The sequence below is a fragment of the Scylla paramamosain genome, unplaced genomic scaffold, assembly GCF_035594125.1.
Source record: "Scylla paramamosain isolate STU-SP2022 unplaced genomic scaffold, ASM3559412v1 Contig36, whole genome shotgun sequence".
Lineage (NCBI taxonomy): Eukaryota > Metazoa > Arthropoda > Malacostraca > Decapoda > Portunidae > Scylla > Scylla paramamosain.
In genome coordinates, this window is record NW_026973701.1 from 775303 (window position 1) to 789729 (window position 14427).

A 14427-nucleotide genomic window follows, 5' to 3' on the forward strand; every position below is an offset into this window, starting at 1 on the left:
ACGGTTTCTATCCTTCTCTCTGTAACTTCATCTCAAGTTTCCTTTCTGACCGTTCTATTGCTGCTGTGGTAGACGGTCACTGTTCTTCTCCTAAATCTATTAACAGTGGTGTTCCTCAGGGTTCTGTCCTGTCACCCACTCTCTTCTTATTATTCATTAATGATCTTCTAAAACAAACTTCTTGTCCTATCCACTCCTATGCTGATGATACCACCCTGCACTTTTCCACGTCTTTTCATAGACGTCCAACCCTTCAGGAGGTAAACATATCACGCAGGGAAGCCACAGAACGCCTGACTTCTGATCTTTCTAAAATTTCTGATTGGGGTAGAGCAAACTTGGTATTGTTCAATGCCTCAAAAACTCAATTCCTCCATCTATCAACTCGACACAATCTTCCAGACAACTATCCCCTCTTCTTCAATGACACTCAACTGTCCCCCTCTTCTACACTGAACATCCTCGGTCTGTCCTTTACTTATAATCTGAACTGGAAACTTCACATCTCATCTCTAGCTAAAACAGCTTCCATGAAGTTAGGTGTTCTGAGACGTCTCCGCCAGTTTTTCTCACCCCCGCAGCTGCTAACTCTGTACAAGGGCCTTATCCGTCCATGTATGGAGTATGCTTCACATGTCTGGGGGGGTTCCACTCATACTGCTGTTCTAGACAGGGTGGAATCAAAAGCTTTTCGTCTCATCAACTCCTCTCCTCTAACTGACTGTCTTCAGCCTCTCTCTCACCGCCGCAATGTTGCATCTCTAGCTGTCTTCTACCGCTATTTTCATGCTAACTGCTCTTCTGATCTTGCTAACTGCATGCCTCCCCTCCTTCCGCGGCCTCGCTGCACAAGACTTTCTTCTTTCTCTCACTCCTATTCTGTCCACCTCTCTAACGCAAGAGTTAACCAGTATTCTCAATCATTCATCCCTTTCTCTGGTAAACTCTGGAACTCCTTGCCTGCTTCTGTATTTCCACCTTCCTATGACTTGAATTCCTTCAAGAGGGAGGTTTCAAGACACTTATCCACCAATTTTTGACCACTGCTTTGACCCTTTTAGGGACTGGCATTTCAGTGGGCATTTTTTTTATTAGATTTTTGTTGCCCTTGGCCAGTATCCTTCCTACATAAAAAAAAAAAAAAAAAAAAAAAAAGTCTTTGCCTCTGTCACCTCCTCTAATATTTATCCAGCCCTTCCTTGTCTCTACATATCTAGTCCTTTGCTTCTATCACCTCTTCTGTCTAATATTTATCCAGTCCTTCACTTCCTGCCTTTAGTTAGCATACACTCCTCACCTCTTCTGCCGTCTATATTCACCCAGTCCTTCCATCCACACACCACAGGAATCTAAATTAACACACATTTTCCAATATTCTTCCTTTCATTAACCCCTCACTGTATTTCCAGTGAATACTTCCCAGACCATCCAGTCATTTGTACTGTTTGGGAAGTCTTTCATGAACTCTTGCTTGGACAGAAAATGTTGCAAAATTTCTCACAGGGACTGACCAGGTTCCTCTCTTAGGCATGGAGAGAGAGAGAGAGAGAGAGAGAGAGAGAGAGAGAGAGAGAGAGAGAGAGAGAGAGAGAGAGAGAGAGAGAGGTATATTTGTGAGAGGCTGTGGGGAGTGACTAGGTTTGTCAACATACTGTGGGAGACCTACTGTGGGTTTGTGGATTGTGGGGGAGAGAGAGAGAGAGAGAGAGAGGGCAGGGGGGAGGATTTATTTTTCTTTTATTTATCTTTTCTATCTTTCTCTCATTTCTTCTTTTTTTCTTCCTCTTCTATTATCCTCATTCTTCTCTCATGTCCTCTTCCTTCTTTGTTGTCTTCTCTCTCTCTTCTTTTTCTTCCCTCCTTATTATTATCTATCTTCTCTTCCTTCTTTCTATCACTTCTGAAAAAACAATGCAAATATAAATAATACATTTTGAACATAATAATAATAATGATAATTAATTCTCACAATCAGTAACATTCTCTCTCTCTCTCTCTCTCTCTCTCTCTCTCTCTCTCTCTCTCTCTCTCTCTCTCTCTAATGTGAGAGTCTGGAGAGTGACTGTGTGGGACATACTGGGGGTCTGTGGATGGGTGGGTGGGTTGGTGAGAGTCAGTGTGTGTGTGTGTGTGTGTGTGTGTGTGTGTGTGTGTGTGTGTGTGTGTGTGTGTGTGTGTGTGTGTGTGTGTGTGTGTGTGTGTGCAATACTCCTTCATCTCTCTCTCTCTCTCTCTCTCTCTCTCTCTCTCTCTCTCTCTCTCTCTCTCTCTCTCTCTCTCTCTCTCTCTCTCTCTCTCTCTCTCTCTCTCTCTCCTTTATTTCATCCTTCTCATGTCCCCCTCTTCTCTTCCTTCCTTCCTTTCTTATACGAGGTGTGTCATTAAAGTTCCAGGACTGGTGTCCTAAAAGATGAATTTCAAACCCAAGCCACAAACCACCATATTTCCCCTTCAAAGTAATCCTTCTGGAGTATACAACTGCGCTCCCAACCCTCTACAGTCACTAATCTTTTTCTTACGTGCTTTTAAAATCATGTCCTCTGTTGCAGGTCGTTTAACAATGAGCGCTGAACAGCGAACAAACTTGAAGTTTTTGGTGCAGTTGGGGAAAACGCCGTCAGAAGCACTGGGTATGCTGCAAAAAGTGTACGGGGATGAGACAATGTCACGCTCACGTGTTTTTGAGTGGTGCAAGAGGTTCAAAGAGGGCCGGGAGGACGTGGAAGATGACCCCAGGAGTGGAAGACCCTCAACGAGCAGGAATGAGGCCAATGTTGAGCGTGTCAAGCAGATGGTGCGTGACGATCGTCGGTTGACTGTTCGAAAGATCGCAGATGAGCTTGGCATGAACCACAACAGCGTGTGGAAGATTATCACTGAAGATCTGGGCATGCGGAAAGTCTGTGCGAAGATGGTGCCGAGACTCCTGAACGATGACCAGAAGGGACGACGCATGCAGGTGTGTCAGGACATCCTCGAGCGTCTGGAAACTGAACCAGACTTGCTCAGGAGAGTCATCACCGGCGATGAGTCCTGGGTATTTGAGTACGACCCGGAGACCAAACGCCAGAGCCTTCAATGGAAGAGTCCGGCGTCGCCACGGCCGAAGAAAGCAAGGCAGTCCAGGTCCAGCTTCAAGGTCATGTTGATCGCTTTCTTCGATGTGAGGGGCATCGTCCACTGCGAGTTCTTGCCACAGGGCCAGACAGTCAACCAACATGTGTACAAAGAAGTACTGCGGCGTCTGCTTCGTGCAGTGCGCGAGAAGAGGCGGGAGTTGTGGCAGGGCAACTCGTGGCTGCTTCACCACGACAATGCGCCTGCTCACAATGCCCTGAGCATCAGAGAGTTCTTGGCCAAGAAGAACATCGCCGTGCTGGAGCAACCGCCCTACTCACCTGACCTCGCTCCGTGCGACTTCTTCCTCTTCCCCAAGCTCAAGGAGGTCATGAAGGGGACCCGTTTTGATGATGCGGACGACATCAAAAAGGCCGTGACGACGGAGCTGAGGAGCATCCCGCAAGAATCCTTCCAGCAGTGCATGCAAGCCTGGCAGAGAAGGATGGACAAGTGCATGCGGTGCCAGGGGGATTACTTCGAAGGAGATAACCTATAGTTTGTAGCCTGGATGTGAAATAAAACTTGTGTGGCACCAGTCCTGGAACTTTAATGACACACCTCGTATTCTTCCTCCTCTTTTCTTTGTCTTTTATGTCAGTCATTCCTCTGAAATATGAATAAATTTAGAATAATAGTAATAAATTTAATAGAAATCATTTCTTGTATTCTCTCTGCTACACACACACAAAATTCTCTCTTAATAGAAATAATTTCTTGTATTTTCTCTCCTACACACACAAAATTCTCTCTCTCTCTCTCTCTCTCTCTCTCTCTCTCTCTCTCTCTCTCTCTCTCTCTCTCTCTCTCTCTCTCTCTCTCTCTCTCTCTCTCTCTCTCTCTCTCTCTCTACAAAACCCCTTCTTTTACTCTCACATACTCAAAAACTCCCTCCCACTACTCACTCAAACTGATTCTCTTAGACACACACACACACCCAGGCTTCCAAGTTGATAATCCAAAAGCCAGCAGATGACAGCTTCCTTCCAGCACACACTTGTATCGCCCAACTTGACCTGCCTGAATACAAGCTGATACAGTCCATGCAGCAGGGTAAAGTTTGAATGAACCTTTTTTTGTTGTTATAACTTGTGGTGTGGTCCAGCAGTCTTCCTTGTCCCACTTTTTAAGAGGGGAGAGAAAGAATGGTGGATGACACCACTTGTAAAGAAGACACAAGTTACTATAGTTTAGATGTACTAAAAGTTTTTGCACACTAAATGTTTATTACTGAAAAGCTTATATATATATATATATATATATATATATATATATATATATATATATATATATATATATATATATATATATATATATATATATATATATATATAGATTGATGGAGATATACAGTGGTCCCTCTTGTTTCAGTTTGGCAATAGGTTTGAACTGGTACCAACACCCAAACTGGCACATCAGATCCACTTTTGGTGCGCCACTCACTGACGTAACAGAATGGTGTTGATCCAGTTTGTCGTCCATGTGCATTGTTTGATTTTTGTGAACCTCCCAACAGCCATCTTACTGTTTTTTTTGCTGCAATTAACCACATCTTTGGTGTTTGTCCCCAGGAGTGCAGCCTCTACATGTGGTGGAGGGCATGGACACTTGGATATGGATGACACTGGTTTGGGTGCCAAATATTAATAGTGCACCTACACAATTACCACACTCGCTCCTCTCACCAGGCTTAACTATAAATAATTAAAGGTAAATAACATCTGTCATCTATTATCTATTGTATTCTATATTGCTGTTAATGTTTCATGTATAATGTCTTTGCTTTCAAATGCAAGTCAAAAGGGTGAACCCCATTTATAGTAGTACTATTCACGTTTGGCAAATTTCACTTTTGACATTGGTTCGGCTACACTAATTAAACTGCTAACAGTGAGGGACTACTGTAAATGTAGTAATAATTATAATAATAATAATAATAATAATAATAATAATAATAATAATAATAATAATAATAATAATAATAAAAGTAATGATAAAGTGCAAGACATGTTCATTAACGCAATTATTTTCTCCAACATGGAGGAGTGAGTGAGGAGGCACATCTGTCTGTGATTAGGGAATGCAAATGACGATGTTCCAAGGACGTCACCCTGTCCTGGGCCATGACATGAGAGAAGAGGAAAAAAGGACTCTCTCTCTCTCTCTCTCTCTCTCTCTCTCTCTCTCTCTCTCATTTTCCATAACATACCAAACTGCTCTGGTGTTAATTTCATGAGTTGCTGAATAATAGGAATGGGAATGTTAGTTCAATGCATTTAGCTCTGAGTGTGAAAGAATGACAAGAAAGAATGCAGAGGATACTAGAACACATGCACAGAAAACTGAAAGATTTTTAAACTTTTGAATAGGTGTAGAAAAAAAAAAAAACTGCAAAATCAGTGTCTCCTTAAAACAACACATGACAGCAATGATAACTTACACAACAATAATGCTTGATGAAGACTATATTTTCCAACACAGATTTATGAGAACATTTGGCAAAGCTGTGCACTGTTTACTTGTGTTAAAACTATGCTATGATTTGAGAGGAAAGTTGGTTAGTCATTATAGGATTAAGATGATATAAGGGTGTTTATTTTAGCTAATTTCCAATGACTCCTAATATAAGATTAAAACTTTAATGATTAAGTATTTCATTGTTTACATTAATTTACACCAAAATTTCACAACTACAACCTCAGTGATGTTTAGTTAATCCAATTTTGTTCATAACTACTACATTTTTTCCAATGGTTTACCCATAGTACAACACAAACAACATCATCATCATTCATGCTATTTCATTTCCAAAAAAATTTCACAACTATGTACATGATCTAGTTTACAATAAAAGGATTTTGAACAATAGTTTTCCCATCAATCGACCCTAATTTTTTTTTCCAGCTACAAAGAACAATTCAACTACAATACCATTCATGCTATTTCATCCATTTGAAACTTCACATGCAAGTGATTTACAGTACTTTACCAAAAAAGAATTTAGATCAACAATGTTCCCATCAATCAACCCTAAAACTTTCCCACCTACAATCTGACAAGTGGAGTCACCAGTTTTAAATGTCAATAGTTATCCAAGATTGAATTTATGCCTTCCAATCCTCTGTGGGTCTTGGAGGCGGTCATGAGTCCCACTGTTCTCCTGAGAGCAGTGCAGGAGGTTGCCTTCAACATAAACCTTCTTGACATAGTACTTGGATGACTTGTTGCAGCTTTGCTCTTTTCTGATGGTGACTGCAGCCTTCAACTCAAGGCACCCATCTTGCTGTACTTTAGCCCAGTGATCCGTGGAGAATAAGTAGTGGTGATGGTGGTGGTCCACCTCTCCAATACAAGAGTTCACCATTATTAATTTTTCATCCTTTTCACCAGTAAACTCTGGAACTCCCTGCCTGCTTCTGTATTTTCTTTTCCCTATGACAAATTTTTTCATGAGGAAGGTCCCAAGACACTTCTCCAATCTTGGATAATCCTTACCACTACACACCATCAGACATAAAAATACCATGAAGGATGCAACTCCCTTTTTAGAAGAGCCAGAGGTCACAGGAGCAAAGGTGACGGGACACTACATGCCCTTGACACTCATGTCAAGCCCCATTATCACCTGCATCACTCGGGAACACACCATCACCACCATTACCATTGTGTTGTGGCATCATATCAGTGGCATAATAATTGTAAGAACACAAGGGAAACTGCAAGAAGCCATCTGGTTTACACATGGCAATCCCTGCATGAAATGTGCTTACCTATTTTCACTATCATCCTCATGCATAAATTTGCCTAATCTTTTAAAGCTCCCTAATGACTCAGCACTAACCGAACTACTGAGTCTATTTCATTCATCTATCACTCAATCTGAGAACCAGTTCCTTCCTATTTCTTTTTTAAATCTAACTTTATCAAGCTTGACATGAAGAAACAGGATAGTGATAATGGTTGCTATTTCTGATTATTATTCTTACTTCCATTAACACTCAGAATATGAAGTCAGTCTTTATTATTATTTTGAGTCCCCAGTGGAAAGGGATAGTCTCAGTGGCACTGCAAGCTAAATAGCTTAAAAACACCCTTAAAATGAAAATGATGGCTACTCTTCACAACCACAGTGCTGCATCCCTCTTTTCTAAACATCTTCACTCTAACCCCCTACTTCCCCGCTCCCTCCAGTGACAGCCTCCCTCACCTCTGGGTTCACTTGAGGAGCTGCCATCAGCCACCCAATGACATTCATTTGCACATTCTTGGTGACAGAGTTCTCCTGGATCTCCAAATTTTCAGGATACACCAACAAGCCTGTAAGGAGAATTGGAGAGAGAGAGAGAGAGAGAGAGAGAGAGAGAGAGAGAGAGAGAGAGAGAGAGAGAGAGAGAGAGAGAGAGAGAGAGAGAGAGAGAGAAGGATGAAGGAAAAGACCAGGAGGTAGAGAATGAGAGAAATGCAAGTAAATGAGGAAGAAGACAAGGAAAAGGAAGACAAGATGAGAAAGAGAAGCATTTAACCACTCCTTTTACTATCAGTGACCTTACATTGAAAACTAAACTCTAAATTTGCAGTAAACAATTGTACCAAACTGAGTGAGACAGCATGAGAGTTAGCAAGACATCACATTAATATAAGGACTGAGAGATGCACAGGGACACCAGAAATGAGACTAAGTTCAGTACTATTCCCAGCACCTGAAACACTATCTTCACTCTCAGTTTCATTCCAGAGAAGCACGTTTTTCTGAGAGCAGCACAAGATATGGTGCCAAAGGGGAGATGCAAGGACTGGAGGATCCTTAGGGACAGAAGACACAAGGCTAACTTCAGAACCATTCCGATTATCTAGAAGAGGGTCCCCAGTCTCACTCTCGTTCAAGAGATGCACAATGTTTCTCCAAGAGCAGCACAAGATCTGGTCCTTGACGTAAACTTTCCTTGCATTGTAGTGAGTGTCCAAATATCCTGTCACTACTGGGATAGCTATGTTACTGCTGAGGGATGTGCACAGTTTCCCTAGAGCTGTGACAACATGCTCCTGTGGTCCAGTTATCTTGAAGCAGAGGAAGTGAGAAGAATTAGTGAACTAGAAAAGGACGATGAAAATGGCTGTGAGACATGGAAGGAGAGAGGAGAATAAGAAAGAGTAATGGAAGTGGCTATAAGAAATAGAGAGTGAAAAGAATTAGTGAAATGAATAGAAAACTTAAATGAAAGTGACTGTAGGAAGTAGAGGAAGAGAGAAGAATTAGTGGAAAGAATATAAAAGCAATGAAAATGACTACAGGAAGACAAGAAAGCGATGAACGAGCTTGCTTTTGACATTCTTTTACCACAGAAGAAAGAATGAAAAATACAGCCATTCAATTCACCTCTTCACAATACACACCTGGTACTCTGCTATGGTCTTCTTGGAGTCATTGCTGAGAGTGAAATCAACGGGGCCACAGTACACTCCGTCAGCCAGCAGCCAGCATGTCTACTGACTGCAGCAACATACTCAGCACTCCATCCTCCAACTGTGTCACATCACCATAACATCATTAGAGGTGTGTGTGTGTGTGTGTGTGTGTGTGTGTGCGTGGGGCAAGGAGGGGGTGAGGGTAACTATGCATGATAGAAAGGTTTAAATTGTGTGTGTGGAGGAAAGTGTGCATTAAAGAAAGAAGAAAGAGGAATACAGGATGAGTGAAGAAATGGATAATGAAGGATAAGGTAGAGGAAAAAGAATACAGCAAAGATGAAGAAAAGATATCATTGAAGGATACATGATATGATAAGAGGGAAAAAGAATCCCCTGCAGGAGAAAAAGGATATCACTGAAGGATATAACAGAAAAGTATAATGAAGGATAGAACAGAAGCAAAAAGAACACAGCAGGCATGAAGAAAACAATATTACTGAAGGATGCAAGAGGAAAAAACACAGTGCAGGTGAAGAAAAGAAGATACTGAAGGATATAACAGATAAGGAGAGTCATTCTCACCACATCCTCCACACCCTCCAACTGCTTCCATCAGAACAGATCGGTGTGCAAGGACTTGACCATGGGGTACTCCTTGATGACCAGATGTGAGGGATACACCACCAGTCTTGTATGGGAGACAGATAATAAACTGCACTCCCAAATGTTTTGCTCTCTCTTACCTCGAATACTTTCAGTTGTTATGGTGTTTTCAGGGGTGTTTTCATGGTTCCAGTGATGGTTCAGCAAGGATTCTGCATCTTTAATAGTCTGTAGTGTGAGGTATTGGGGTTTTAAACAGTACATCAACATGCAATACATTTTATCCTAACTTCCATAAGTATGTACATCGGTATACAAGATTTTCCTTTATGTAAGAGGAACTCTGGCTAAGGCCAACAAAAAGGAGAGAGAGAGAGAGAGAGAGAGAGAGAGAGAGAGAGAGAGAGAGAGAGAGAGAGAGGAAAAAATAAAAAAAAGAAATTAAATTAAATTAAATTAAATTTAATTAAATTAAATAAATAAATAAATAAAAATAAAAGGGCCCACTGAGGTACCAGTCTCTAGAAGACAGAGCCAAAAGAATTACCCTAAATTTAAGAAGTGTCTTGTATAAGGAAGTACAGACACAGGCAGGGAGCTCCAGAGTTTACCAGACTGACACCAATACTCGAGAGGACTCCACGTACCAGCTAGCGGAGACGACAGCAACCTTGGCTATGAGTTGCTGTCTCACGTCTGGCGCCTCAAATATGACATTCTCAAAGGTGAGCATTGACACGGCCTCATCTGGTACATACAGCCTGACACAGGGGCTGTTGTCAGTATTTGTGTTGGGAAGATATGGGTGGTGATATTTTTATTCATTTTTTTTTTCAAGTAGGAGGGACACTGGCCAAGGGCAACAACCCTCCCCCTCCCCCCACCAAAAAATAAAAAGACCCACTGAGATGCCAGTCCCATAAAAGGGTCCAAAGCAGCAGTCAAAAATTGAAGGATAAGTGTCTTGAAACCTCCCTCTTGAAGGAATTCAAGTCATAGGAAGGTGGAAAGACAGAAGCAGGCAGGGAGTTCCACAGTTTACCAGAGAAAGGAATGAATGATTGAGAATACTGGTTAACTCTTGCATTAGAGAGATGAACATAATAGGGGGTGAAAGAAAGAAGAAAGTCTTGTGCAGCGAGGCCGTCAGAGGAGGGGAGGCATGCAATTAGCAAGATTAGAAGAGCAGTTAGCATGAAAACAGCGGTAGATGATAGCTAGAGATGCAACATTGCAGTGATGAGAAACCAGCTGAAGACAGTCAGTTAGAGGAGAGGAGCTGATGAGACAAAAAGCTTTTGATTCCATAATGTCTAGATGAGCAGTACAAGTGGGACCCCCCCCCCAGACATGTGAAGCATACATGGACAGATAAGGCCCCTGTACAGAGTTAGCAGTTAGGGGGGGGGATGAGAAAAACTTGTGAAGATGTCTCAGAACATCTAATTTCATAAGAGCTGTTTTAGCTAGGGATATGATGTGAAGTTTCCAGTTTAGATTATAAGAAAAGGACAGACCAAGGATGTTCAGTGTAGAAAGGGGGACAATTAAGTGTCACTGAAGATGGGATAGTTATCTGGAAGGTTGTGTCAAGTTGATAGGTGGAGGAATTGAGTTTTTGAGGCATTGAATAACACTAAGTTTGCTCTGCCCTAATCAGAAATTTTAGAGAGATCAGAAGTCAGGTCTTCTGTGGCTTCTCTGCATGAACTCTACTTCCTGAAGGGTTGGACTTCTACAAAAGACGTAGAAAAGTGTAGGGTGGTATCATCAGTGTAGGAGTGGATAAGACAAGAAGTTTGGTTTAGGTCACTGGAGAATAATAAGAAGAGAGTGGGTGATAGGACAGAACCCTGAGGAACACCACAGTTAATAGATTTAAAGGAAGAATAGTGATCGTCTACCACAGCAGCAATAGAATGGCCAGAATGGAAACTTAAGATGAAGTTACAGAGAAAAGGATAGAAGGCGCAGAAGAGTTGTTTGGAAATCAAAGCTTTGTGCCAAACTCTATCAAAAACTTTTAATATGTCCAAAGCAACAGCAAAAGTCTCACCAAAATCTTTATAAGAGGATGACTAAGACTCAGTAAGGAAAGCCAAAAGATCACCAGTAGAGTGGCCTTGATGGAACCCGTACTGGCGATCAGATAGAAGGTTGTGAAGTGAAAGATGTTTAAGAATCTTCCTGTTGATGATTGATTAAAAAACTTTAGATAGGCAGGAAATTAAAACAATAGGATGGCAGTTTGAGGGATTTGAAGTCACCCTTTTTAGGAACAGGCTGAATGTAAGCAAACTTCCAGCAAGAAGGAATAGTAGATGCTGATAGAGTTGAAAGAGTTTGACTAGGCAAGGTGCAAGTACAGAGGCACAGTTTCGGAGAACAATATGAGGCACCCCATCAGGTTCATAAGCCTTCTGAGGGTTTAGGCCAGGGACGGCATGAAAACATGACTATGAAGAATTTTAATAGGTAGCATGAAGTAGTCAGAGGGTGGAGGCGAGGGAGGAACAAGCCCTGAATTGTCCAAGGTAGAGTTTTTAGCAAAGGTTTGAGCGAAGAGTTCAGGTTTAGAGATAGATGTGATAGCAGTGGTACCATCTGGTTGATATAAAGGAGGAAAAGAAGGAGAAGCAAAGTTATTGGAGATTTTTTTGGCTTGGTGCCAGAAGTTACAAAGGGAGTTAGATCTTGAAAGATTTTGACACTTTCCGTTAATGAAGGAGTTTTTGGCTAGTTGGAGAACAGACTTGGCATGGTTCCGGGCAGAAATATAAAGCCCATGATATTCTGGTGATGGAAGGCTTAAGTACCTTTTGTAGGCCACCTCTCTATCATGTATAGCATGAGAACAAGCTGTGTTAAACCAAGATTTGGAAGGTAAAGAGTGAGGAATGTACACCTCCATGTCAGACTCTACTACCTCTGTTATGTACTCTGCACACAGACAGGTCTCTGACATGGAAGCAGTAGTCATTCGAAGGAAAATCAGCAAAATACCTCCTTGGGTCCCTGCAGCTAGCAGAGGCAAAATCCTAGAGGCACTTCTGCTTATGGGGATGCTGAGGAAGGATTGGAGTGATAGGACAAGATAAAGATATGAGATTGTGACTGGATGAGCCCAACAGAGAAGAGAGGGTGACAGCATAAGCAGAAGGATTAGAGGTTATGAAAAGGTTAATAATGTTGGGCATATTTCCAAGATGGTCAGGAATACAAGTAGGGTGTTGCACCAACTGCTCTAGGTTGTGGAGGATAGCAAAGTTGAAGGCTAGTTCACCAGGATGGTCAGTGAAGGGAGAGGAAAGCCAAAGCTGATGGTGAACATTGAAGTCTCCAAGAATGGAGACCTCTGCAAAAGGGAAGAGGGTCAGAATGTGCTCCACTTTGGAAGTTAAGAAGTCAAAGAATTTTTTAAAGTCAGAGGAGTTAGGTGAGAGGTATACAGCACAGATACATTTAGTTTGAGAGTGACTGTAATCGTAGCCAGATGGTGGAAAACTCGGAAGATTCAAGAGCATGGGCAAGAGAGCAGGTTAAGTTGTTGCGCACATAAATGCAACATCCAGCTTTGGATTGAAAATGAGGATAGAGAAAGTAGGAGAGAACAAAAATGGGGCTAATGTCAGTTGCCTTAGACACCTGTGTTTCAGTGAGGAGAAGAAAATGAGGTTTAGTAGAGGAGAGATGATGTTTTTACAGACTGAAAATTAGATCCAAGACTGCAAATGTTGCAGGAGTTAATGAAGAAAAAGTTGAGCGGTGTCAAGACACTTAGGGTCGATACCAGAAGAGCAGTCTGACCTGGGGACATTTGTTGTCCCCTCCCCCGATGGTGACTCTATGAGGCTGGTGTAGGAGTCTCCATGATAATTGAGTGAAGGGTGTGTGTGTAATTAGATGCTTGTAGTTTTGTGTGAAGGAAGAGAGTTGTCTTTAGAAAGCAGGCTGTGACTGTCCCCTTTTCTTGTGAGACACAAAGGGAAACATTCAGTGAGGTCACAGCTGCATTTAATGATAAGTTCACAGCACCCCATCATCCAGTGCTTTAGACCTCACTGGGAGTAATTATCATTTTGGCAGGTGCCTGCTGCCTCCTCCTTGTAAAATTCTCTTCCGTTTCTTACTTGGCATACCTCTGGATAACCTCAAAGTGTCCCTCAGCAGTCTTTGCCAGCAGTTTGCCCACAAATGTCTGGCCTGAGGAGGAGAGAGAAGAGGCTCAGGAAAGAAAATACAGTACAGATGCAATTCCTCTCAACTTTTGTGCTTTCTTATGGAAGGATAACAGAGAAGGTATAATTTTACTCCCTTCATCTATCTACTTATCTATACACCAGGCCACCAATCCCAGATAAAGCAACACTCACTCACACACACATCACTCACACTCTTAGGCCCACTGGTCTCTGGTGGGAAGGAACAGTGTTGTGGACCTCCCTACAACACCCTAGTGACTGTACTTACAAGACTCTGCTATGGTTATGGTCTTCACAGAAGATAGTAACACAATTCCTCTCATAAATTTTATGAGTCATGTGGATGGTCTGGCACCAGCGTGGCAGTACATACATGCCCTGGCCTCACCTTAGGCCAACTCATTATCCAGTAATTACTGTCCCACTCCCTCCCCTCCCACCACTTAGGGATAACATGCCACACATCTGAAAAAAAGTCTCCAAAAATCATGCACACACAAAAAAAACAGATACAGTATATGAAAAACAGCAAAACATAAGGAGTACCACAAGGTGTAATCTAAAGCCTGAGTGTAAACAAGCTATGTCTCAGACACACAGCTCAAACTTTGGCAGATTGTTGCCAAAGTGCTGGATGATTTTTCAGTGTGCACAGACCAATGTTGCTTTTTGCACACATTTTCATTCAAAAAAGTTAATTACAGTCCCTTAATTAACTTAGTAATTTCTGTCCATCTCCTCACCTTGAAAGCCTCACCATCAAACATTAAGCCAGAATTTTTGTAAACAAGCTGAATGAATGTATCATGATAATAGAAATAATATTGCTTTATTACTTCATGCATGTATGCAAAAAATAAACTTGACTCGATTATTCCTGTCTACCCCACCTTTAAAGTCTTGCCATCCAAGCACTGGGCCAGAGTCCTTGTCAACAAACTGAATGCCTCTTGATAACAGAATTAATATTGTTTTATTACGCTATCCCAAAAAATCTAACTTGATTTTGTCATCTCCTCACCTTCAATGACTTGCCATCAAACTACAATCCAGAATCTTTGTCAACAAACTGAACAATAACAGAAATTATATTGTT

General features: G+C 41.8%; 1 protein-coding gene and 1 long non-coding RNA gene across 14 annotated transcripts in view; one reads left to right on the top strand and one right to left on the bottom strand.

Moving 5' to 3' along the window:
* The window catches only part of LOC135097904 (uncharacterized), a 76233-nt gene extending 70910 nt beyond the window's left edge, over positions 1 to 5323 (top strand). For 7 of the 12 annotated variants that reach the window (XR_010266344.1, XR_010266345.1, XR_010266341.1 and 4 more), the window contains 2 exons: positions 4041 to 4170; positions 4489 to 4532. Coding sequence is in view for 3 of the 12 variants with exons in the window: in XM_064000025.1 (XP_063856095.1) it covers positions 4041 to 4071 (31 nt within the window). In the remaining 9 variants the exon portion in view is untranslated. Of the gene's footprint in view, positions 1 to 3824; positions 4171 to 4488; positions 5132 to 5160 lie in introns of those variants that run through there. The other 5 variants (XR_010266343.1, XR_010266342.1, XM_064000024.1 and 2 more) reach the window with 5 other exon arrangements.
* A 367-nt stretch (positions 5324 to 5690) lies between these two features.
* Positions 5691 to 13433, bottom strand: LOC135097905 (uncharacterized). 2 transcript variants are annotated; one of them, XR_010266347.1, is made up of 5 exons: positions 12937 to 13433; positions 9777 to 9890; positions 9109 to 9357; positions 8512 to 8641; positions 5691 to 8175 (listed from the first exon to the last, which is right to left on the bottom strand). It is a non-coding gene; the product is annotated as an uncharacterized LOC135097905 (long non-coding RNA). The 2 variants fall into 2 exon arrangements; XR_010266346.1 differs by having other exon boundaries at positions 5691 to 8641.
* Between the last annotated feature and the right edge of the window lie 994 nt (positions 13434 to 14427).